Below are 10,286 nucleotides of genomic sequence, written 5' to 3' on the forward strand. Positions count from 1 at the left end.
AGCAGTGGCAGGTTTGTGAGTGACACGGAGACGCTGTTATTGTGGAAATCACTGCAAAATTGAATTTGTCACAGAGAAATGTCCAGTTTACAAGGCAAATTTAGACAAGGACACTCACAGCTGTTGAATCCTTTCTGTGTAATTGGGCTGCGGTGACTTGTTTGAATGATCCAGGGTGGCTGTGGGATAGAAAAATGTATTAGTTTTAGAATTTAACATTCGAAACATTTCGCATACAAAGCAGCATGTTGTTTCTATTACATGCACATTGTAAAGCGTGTGGTTCAAGTCTCAAATTTCCTTTTCTTTCCTCTTTGTCAGCATAAGAGAAGAACAGCCGAGAGCAGGACATAAATGAAAGATTATAAAAGGCATGTTCTCTGTCCTCTGTAAAGTGAGAGTGTAAAAGGAGAGTGAGAAAGAGAGTTCTATTTACCCAGTGTGAGACGAATACACTTTCTGCTCCCATTTATTTCCAGAGAAGGCGATGTGTTTGGTGTTCATAACCACCACATGATCTCCAATATCACCTGGGAATAAGACATATGCACATAATAAATCTGCACATTCAGCTTGAACTCTGGACATAAGTTCCTGCTGAGGGGAAATTGCATTTTACAATAGTAGTACTTAATGGTCTCAAAAAGTACCAGTTCTTCAACATTCACAATTTATACTACTAATATATGCAGCATTAATAATTATTAGACAACAAATACTAAACGATGAATAAATAAATACATGTAATAATAATAACAACAACAACAACAACAATAATAATAATAATAATAATTATTATTATTATTATTATTATTGAAGACAAAAATATTAGCCCTGTTGTGAAATTTATGATTTTAATATTTACTGTCTATCAACATGTTTTTTTTTAACACATAACAGAATTAACACAATTTTTTTTTTTTTATAAATAATTTATTTTGTCTTTCCTGTGTTGAGAGTACATAATATTTTGCTAATTATAAAACAAGATACTATTCAGCTTAAAGAGCAAATTTGGCTTAATTAGGTTATGTTAGTTTTGTAATTAGGAAAGTCACTTTACAACAGTGTTTTGCTCTGTAGCCAATAATAAAAATGTAATAAATACATAATAAATCTCATTTCATTTATAATAGTTTTATTCTTTATAATATATTGAAACAAATTCATTTGATCCATTATTTTATTCTATTTCTCTGCTTATCCATGTTTAGAATGAGATGTAAAAACAGGGGTAAGATTAATTATTTATTATTATTTTACATTTGCACACAGGTATAACTGAACATCTAAAAGTAGTCCAGTGTAAAAAAAAAAATGAAAGCATATGAAAGAAGGGCCTCTCCTTCTTCTGGCTCGACAGCCTGGCAGAATATCGGCACAGGCTGGAATTTTCATCTCTTGGCCAGTTATGCTCATTCATCTATCAGAGAGCAAGACTTTCATTAAAAACTCCCAGCATGTCTGAGGAAGGAAGCCCTGTCATCCGGTCAGAGGAGCTGCAGGCGAATGCATCAGATCCAGAGCAATGTATCAATTCCACAGCCTGTCCCAATCACTACTCACGACACCTTACAGCTCTCTGGAATTACAGGAGCTTTCCACATTCAGATCAAGGGAATAGTTATATCATTCCTGTCATAAACTCAACAGAAGAAATCCTGATCATTGCACTGGTGAGTAAGTTAAACCCTGTTTACTCTCTGAATTAAAAATTAAGTAATAATGATCCCTTTACAGTTGATCTGAAGGTACATTTAGAATCATAAAGATCAGCAAATTTATCACAGTCTGGGTCAGAAGACAGAAATTCTTAAAATAAACAGGTAAGGAGAAAATGTATTTTTTATATGAGCAAAAAATAAGTGTGTGTGATGAACAATTGTATAAGTCCAAAAAAAATAAAAGTAAAAATGAGATAACCATGTGACATTAATTGTGTGTGTAAACTTTGTATACAAAAACAGTTTAGGGATATTTTCGCATGACCAAGAGTCTGCATTTTAAACAGTAAAATAGCTTCTCATGGAAAAAAAACGTTTATGTCCACTAATGCTGAGTTCAGACTGCATGATTTTCAAAGTAGTCGTGTCACAGATGTCTTCACACTGCTTGACTATCTGGGCTAGCGTTTCGTCGCTGCTTTGTTACACTGCAAGATGGATCGGCGACAGGGACTTTCACATTGCATGACTTTACTATAGGAAGAATCGCTGACAAGTTCGTCCAAACTACATCTCACAGAAAAAACACGTAGTATATCTTTTGTTATTAACTACATAACGAGAAAGAAGCCTTTAATTGGGTAGAAAATGTACATATTTGCTCACCTGGGTTTAAAGGGAATTAGCCATTTCTCCTCAACGTTGATAATAAACTAATTTCTTTCTGTATGAAACGTCAAACAGACATGGTTGCTCCTGAGTCCTGTCAAACCTCCACTAGTTTTTCCTCCATTTCGTGGGTCCAAATAAACCGAAAATGAGCGCTTTTAACTTCTCCCCCAGCCTCCCGCTGGCCTGCAGCAGGTATACACACACGCACACATAAGTGAATGCCGCTCTCTCATTGGCTGCAGGCGATCGCCGATGTTATTTTCAGTCAAAACTCAATTCACACGGCATGATTTGAATTGCCGACAGCTCCAGATATTTAGCACGCCAAATATCTCGCAGGCATCAGGGACTCGTCGGGGATTCTCTCAGATCGCGTCTTTGATAGTTCATCCTGTGTGATTGTCACGCAGCGATTTGCCTGTGATTTCAGGCATTTGTCGGCGATTTCTCAAAACCTGTCGGCGAGCCAAAATCGGGGCTAAAATCACGCAGTCTGAACTAGGCATAAGAAAAACGGAGATGCTGCATTCTGTCATGTCCTCTTCGGACATTAAAAGGAAAATCCTCAGCAAAAAAAAAAAAAAAGTAAAAGCTGACATGAACAAATGGAAGGACAGAGTAAGGAAGGTTTTGAGGGATGCTGGGAAAGCATATTTGACCTCCACCTAAAAGGGGTGAGTGGAAGAAGCGTATGTGATGTGATTTCTCTCTCTGAACGGGCTGAGGAATGCTAAAAAGCACAAAAACAGCTAACCTATCAAAATAAACCAGATACCATATATAATAAAGCTGTATCAATTCATATTTCCCGACAGTCCTATGTAAACTACAGCAAGCAGAGTTATTTGTTCATATATTTATTTATATTGTAAGATGGCAATTTGTGAGAACAGTTTGTAGTAGAATATACACAGGTGTGCTGTGCCAGTTTTTCTAAATAAACAACAATATTTAGCAGGATGCATGTCTGCATTGTATGTAATTATTGTTTTATTTAGTTTATTGTTAAGAATTGATTGTTATTGTCTGTTCTGTAAGAAGGTCTTTGTATTGTACATTGTCCATATTGTATTTTTGTTTTTAAATATTATTATTATTATTATTATTATTATTATTATTATTATTATAAAAAAACTGCTTAATATTAACCTTATGTTTCTGCTACTGTATTAAAGCTGATGAATTGGAGCTATACTGCGATTACACAATGACTGGACATTGAGTTGAAGTCAGAATTATTAGCCCCCCCTGTATTATTAACCCCCAGTTTTTTGGGTTTTTTTCGCCCCAATTTCTGTTTATTGGAGAGCAGATTTTTTTTCAGCACATTTCTAAACATAACAGTTTTAATAACTCATTTCTAATAACTGATTTATTTAATCTTTGCCATGATGACAGTAAATATATTTAGATGACAGTAAAGATATTTTTATATATATTATACTTTGTCCTATTCTTTAAAACAACATTCTACTTTCATTTATTTTAATGAGTACAAGTCAAAATCAAAAGTTGCTTTATTTTACATAAATGTTTGTTACTCATATTTTCATATTTTATTTGAGTTTATTTGAGTTATTTGAAACAAAAAAAGGGCACTTACATTTAAAACGCTTGCCATCTATGTATATACAATTTACTATTGCATTATATTTATTTATTTATATATTTATTAATTATTTAAAGTGATGCCAAAATATACATAACATCTTTAACCAAAACACAAAATATACTGCAAATGATAATGTGCAATATTACATTTAAATGATACAGAAACATTATGGTAATGGGAAAGTGGCATCTAAAAATAAAGGCTAGAACACACTTTTTGTCTTAGACTGGTAAACACGCTGGACTCTACAAGCACTAGCTGCATGGAGCAATTCTAGACTGTGATCATTTACTTCCATCTTGTGGCCAGTCGGCTACTTCACACTAACAGATATCAGTGAATCGGGGCTGCCATGTTTTTACCTGGAATGTATGTATGTGGATTTTGATGCTGCAGTACAGCTATGCACCTATTATAGTGTAAATAATATAATCAGGTTTCTGTGTCACTTTTTCATGTTTTTAGCAAGTTTGGTTAATTTTTTGTCTCATAACTCTTCAGGCATATTTAGCTGGCCTAGTTTGACATGATTATGAGCAGCGAGACCCAATGTTCTCAATAGCAGGAGGAAAAATTAGTCATAGGTGAACTCAGCCTACAGCTTAATATATTAGCAATTAACTTAACAATGTAAAACTTGATTAAAATGGCAAGATAATTCATATTGAATGGCACTAAATGCTGCTATTAGGAAGTCTTATTTAGTCGTTTACTTTTATTTCTGTATAGGCTATCCACAAACGTTACCATGTCTTGCAATGTCTTTTACATATTTATCTATTGTCTTAAAAATACAAAGAAAGTAATGGTTGGTCTGGAAAAATATAAAAGAAAAATTAAGAAGCCATTATTTTTATAATAAAAACTAAATAATTTTAATAATTATTCATTTTCATTCATTCATTCATTTATTATTTCATTTATTTATTAATTTTCTTTTCTGCTTAGTCCCTTTATTATTCAGGGCTCACCACAGCAGGATGAACCGCCAACTTATCCAGCATATGTTTTGCGCAGCAGATCCCCTTTCAGCTGCAACCCAACACTGGGAAACACCCATACATACTTTTTCACATACATGCACAACGGCCAATTTAGCTTATTCAATTCACCTATAGCATGTCTTGGACTATGAGGGAAACCGGAGAACATGCAAACTCCACACAGAAATGCCATTGCCAACTGAATTCTTGCTGTGAGGTGATCGTGCGACCTACTGCGCCACTGTGACGCTATAATTTCTCACTTATTAACATTAATTGATTTAACCAGAATCAACAATAGGGAATATAGTTACAAAATAACTAAAAAAGGATTGTTCTCTGCCTACTCCTAGTGCATTAAATGTTAACAAATAAATACTTGTAAAATAAATAAATAAATAAAAATTAGGATCTATTGTTTATGAAAAGTTAATACAAAATGCTAATAAATCTTGTATTAGCTCATATAAACTAATGTAGTTTTGTGAAGTGTTATCAATATATAATTAAGTACACATAACTAGTAAAGTAATAAAGATAACTAAATTACAATTACTACTAATTATAATAATTACAAATAGCAAACTAATAAATAAGTGGTTATAAATATTTAAAATAACTATATTTATATATATTATCAAATTTTAAAAGGTTTAAAAGGGATTGCACATCCCTTCTCTGGTGTAGAGCAAAGTCACTTGTCTTTCATATTTACTTACTCAGTGGATGGTAAATGGGTTTATGTTTGCCCTGAAGCCGCACTGCACACATAGAGGCGATCTTTCCTGGAGGCTGCATCCGAGCATCAATCAGAAACCACGATCTGGCAAAGGTTGCCCATTGCTTGCAGGAAAAAGACAATAAAATTAATGAAATACAAGCTGACATTGCAAAGAATGAATACAGTTAGTTTATAATAACCAACAGTAATAGTGCAATTAAAGTTAAATTTGTTGTCAATTTGTAGTGCATTTTATCTCCAGTGTAATGACAGTTCAGTCCCACTTTGTTTACATTATAAAGATGCAATGAGAACAGTAGATTTTGACAGTAGACAGGATCTGACAGTAGACAGGATCATAACTGGCCCAAGTTTAATTTGTCTGCGACTATTTGTCAATTGCCTGCAAATACAGTCTTAGAATCAAAAAACAGTTTGGGTTTTTAAGCATTCAAATGCTACTTTCTCTGTGATCATGTCATAAGCACTATATTGCTTTTCAGTTTCATCTTATCTGATTGGATGTTGTGAGCATGCTATTTTTTTTTTCCATAACAACCATACAGCAAAGAGACGGCAACATCAAATGATGATGCTAATAGAAAACGTTTGTTTTTAACTTTTTGGATTTTATATTTAAATTATATTTAACATTTTTTTTTAAATGTGTTACTATGAGGTGGTGGGGGGGGGGGGGGTAATAACATATTTTTTTGCGAAAAGGTTTCTTATTCACACATTCGCACATTCTTTTTAATAACACAATTACAGAAAATACTTTTTTGCAAATTCTAAATAGTGAAATCAATTTAGCAGCCAATGACTACCAAAATAGCCTAGTTCACAGTAAAATAAATAGTGCTAATGTAGTCATATTTACATGTGATTCCAGACTGAATATTTAAAGTAGGGCTGCAAACTATAACGTTTGAGCATAGATATCACAATGTGAGTCCGCAATAATCAAATCACAAGATATGCAATGTTAAGTTGGGATTATAGATCACTAGAAACCACAGGTCAAAACACATGAAATTTGTGGAGATACTCGATAATTGAACCATAATGAGGTGAAAGTTTATCATATGCATGCATTTTTAAGGCCTATCACTATGTGAGCATTTTAAGAGAGTTTAAGAAATTTTATTAGTGCATCAAGACTTATTTTTTTATTTTTTATTATTTTTTAATTACTTGTATGATGAAGACTATGATGTGTAATTTTACATTTGATTATTCAATTTATGTATCTGAATACTGCTAGACACTCTTCAGAAAGCTATAAAACAGTTTATTTCACTTTAATATTTGCTTCACTGTGTTTATTTATGACTGTAGATGTTTGTATTTCACTCCATTACAAAATCATCCAAATCAATCTAAAGTAATTACTTTGCAAATAGAGCTATTCAAGTCATCTGATGAAATTGTACTAACTTCGCAATATATACACTACTGGTCAAAAGTTTGGGGTCAGTTTTTTTTTATTATTATTAATTTAATTTAATAATTTAAATAAAATTATTTTGTTCATCAAGGTGGCATTTATTATATATAACACAAATGTTAAATACTTAAATATTTATTTATTACTTATTGTATGTAGTTTTAAACTAAATTATTAGTCCAGTCATTACTGCTTTTATTACTATTACAATAATAATAATAATAATTAATATCAAATTGGGGCGACGTGGTGGTGCAGCAAGTAGTGCAGTCGCCTAACAGCAAGAAGGTCGCTGGTTCGAGTCTCGAACCAGCGACAGTTGGTGTTTCTGTGTAGAGTTTGCATGTTCTCCCCGTGTTTGCATAGGTTTCCTCCTGGTGCTCCAGTTTCCCCCACAGTCCAAAGACATGCAGTTAAGGTGAATTGGGTAAGCTAAAATTGTCCGTAGTGTATATGTGTGAATGAGAGTGTATGAGTGTTTCCCAGTGATGGGTTGTGGCTGGAAGGCCATCTGCTGCGTAAAACATGCTGATTATGTTGGAGGTTCATTCCGCTGTGGTGCAACTAGATTAATAAAGGTACTAAGCCGGAAAAAGAAAATGAATGAATAAATGCATGTGGTTTCAAATGAAATTATTACTCCAGTCATTATTGCTTTTAATCACTATTACCATTAATACTACTACTACTACTACTACTACTACTACTACTAATATTAATGATAATTATAATATAATAATATTAGAGTGATTTCTGAAGTATAATGTGACTCTGAAGACTGGGGTAATGAAGATAAAAAAAATCATCATTAAAATCACTGAAATACATTAATAAATTACATTATAAACTACTTTTGAACAGTTATTTTATAGTGCAATAACATTCACAATTTTACAATTTGTACTGTATTTTTGATTAAATAAATGCAGCTTATATTAAAACATTTAAAAATTATACTCACCCCAAACTTTTGTCCGGCAGTGTATATATCGCAGAGACAAACATATCGCAATTTACTTTTTTTTTTCCAATATTGTGCAGCCCTAAATCGGAGATTTTTTTTTCAAAAGTTTCCAATTCATACCCTGGTAAACAATATACGGAGCGTGTCGGTTGTCACTCAACGAATGTGCGAATATAAAATCATATTTTTACCTCAATACACATTTTCCGTTGGAAACAACAACAACAACAACAAATAAAAATCAGAATCACAAATGTAGCATTATTACATTTTGTAAGTATTGTTGCTTTAACCTGTCAACTATACATTAACATTACCTTTTCTATTTTACCTCATTGTCTGTTGCTTATTCAATAATCTCAGCATTTAAGCAACGACACAGATATTTTATTTACGATTCTACTCTAATAGTCATGCACATAAAAGCAGACGTCATAAACATACATCATATTTTGACCAATTAGTTTGTTTAGCACACGCTAAACAGAAACACAAGCGCGTATACATAATACGCATATAAGCACTGACCGACATCGTAGTACCTATATAAATAGCATGTCAGTAAATAAAGTACATTACCTGGGCTGATCTTGAAAAACTAGACATTTTCTTTTAGCATTTGAAAAATTTGACCTCAATGTGGCTATAATGGTCCAGCAACAATTTACTTCCCCGAACCCAAAGAGTAAAAAATGGTTCCTCTTTAAAAGTTTTAAAGTCTGATTTTTGAAATGTATGAATACATTTATGCATTTTGTACAACAACAAACATATAGCTGTAGAATGAATAATTTAATTCACGTCCATCGTTAGGTATTGTTATTTATTAGCTTATCTTGGTCGGTTCCTACCGACTGTATATTTTGGTTGCGCGCACGCCATCACGCGTCATATTTGAACGTCCGTATTGGTCGTATACGCGGGTTAGTTTGTTTTGTACAGCAGTCTGTGTTGTTTTAAAAACTCAATATTATCTTACATGAATTTAGCAGCAGAGCGCTATGGATAGATACGTGTTAGCTGTGATAATCAACCTAGAGGCGAAGAAAGACAGCTCCTTCAACGGTAAGATACGCTATTGTTATTTTTGTCAGAATTGCTTGAATAACGTTTTGCTTCACTCGATGTTGCTGTTTTGACATGTATTGGGTTTATTTTTATAGGGGTTGATGAAACCAAAAAAGTATTTGATAACCTCAAAAAGATTTCTGGCTCGAATTTAACACGCATTCCTCCGTTTCCAGGTAACTTTGGCGATTATTTTTTTACTCAGTGCTCACTAACTTAACCTATATGGGACATTCTACCAAGAACATACATTATCAGTGCCTGAAACAAAAATATGAATACAGTAAATAAAAAGTATTTCATCTAAAAAATGTCTAAAATGCACTGGTTGATTTCTGTGAAATGTTAAAGGAATATGACATTCATTTGATTGTCAGATTTTTGTTCTCTTTATAAATGTACAAACCCTGTCATTGGTCTCAGCCTAACTGAACCTACAGATTTAATAGTTTTGTTATGCTAAAAACTGTTATTTAGGGAAAGAAAAACTTCAAAAACAACAAGTTTAGGTTGTTATAATTCACATAAACTGATTAAAAGCATGGAATTGTAAATACATTCTGCAAATAAATACTACAAAAATATAATACAAATAAATTTACAATTGTCCCCATGTTTCTGTCAGTTCTGTTACATTTGCATTAAAGTTAGCAACATGTGTGCAATACACCTTTAAGGCTATGACTAGGGCCAGACGGAATTTTTTTTGCTATTTTTGCACAGAATGTTGGTAAAAACCTGTGGATTTATGAGGAATGATTTTAGAAGTATCGCAAAATCAAACAAAAAAAAAAACTAATATATGAAATAAAAAATAATACCTCTTTAACTTGTATTTAATATTTACAATGCAAATCCAATTAGATCCATTTTATTTGGTAAACAAAGCAATATTATATACTCTAAAAGACTGTATTGTAAATAAATCATATAAATATTTTAATTTTAGTCAATAATATTACTGAAATTAATTTAAAACTGAATAGATTTACATTTACACACATGTACGCAAGTAAATAACAGAATCAATGATCGGCTAGAAATCTGCATAATTCTGCACACGTAGATTCTGTGTGGGCCCAGCTATGACTTAGAAGTGACATCATTTGATGGAGAAGTTGACACTGATCAAAGATGCAATCTATCATTGAATTC

At 32.6% G+C, this 10,286-nt stretch overlaps 2 protein-coding genes across 2 annotated transcripts in view; one reads left to right on the plus strand and one right to left on the minus strand.

Annotated features, from left to right (window-relative positions):
- The window catches only part of mrpl13 (mitochondrial ribosomal protein L13), a 45,181-nt gene extending 36,457 nt beyond the window's left edge, over positions 1-8,724 (minus strand). The window contains 4 exon segments of the mRNA NM_001020534.1: positions 119-179; positions 437-530; positions 5,651-5,774; positions 8,643-8,724. Of these exon segments, the coding sequence (NP_001018370.1) occupies positions 119-179; positions 437-530; positions 5,651-5,774; positions 8,643-8,669 (306 nt within the window). The 5' untranslated portion in view covers positions 8,670-8,724.
- Positions 8,725-8,950: 226 nt separating this feature from the next.
- mtbp (MDM2 binding protein) overlaps positions 8,951-10,286 on the plus strand; it is a 45,437-nt gene continuing 44,101 nt past the window's right edge. The window contains exons 1-2 of the mRNA XM_087286759.1: positions 8,951-9,128; positions 9,227-9,307. Coding sequence (XP_087142885.1) covers positions 9,065-9,128; positions 9,227-9,307 — 145 coding nt within the window. The 5' untranslated portion in view covers positions 8,951-9,064. The remainder of the gene's footprint in view (positions 9,129-9,226; positions 9,308-10,286) is intronic.

This window comes from Danio rerio, chromosome 16 (genome assembly GCF_052040795.2).
Source record: "Danio rerio strain M-AB ecotype USA chromosome 16, GRCz13ab, whole genome shotgun sequence".
Lineage (NCBI taxonomy): Eukaryota > Metazoa > Chordata > Actinopteri > Cypriniformes > Danionidae > Danio > Danio rerio.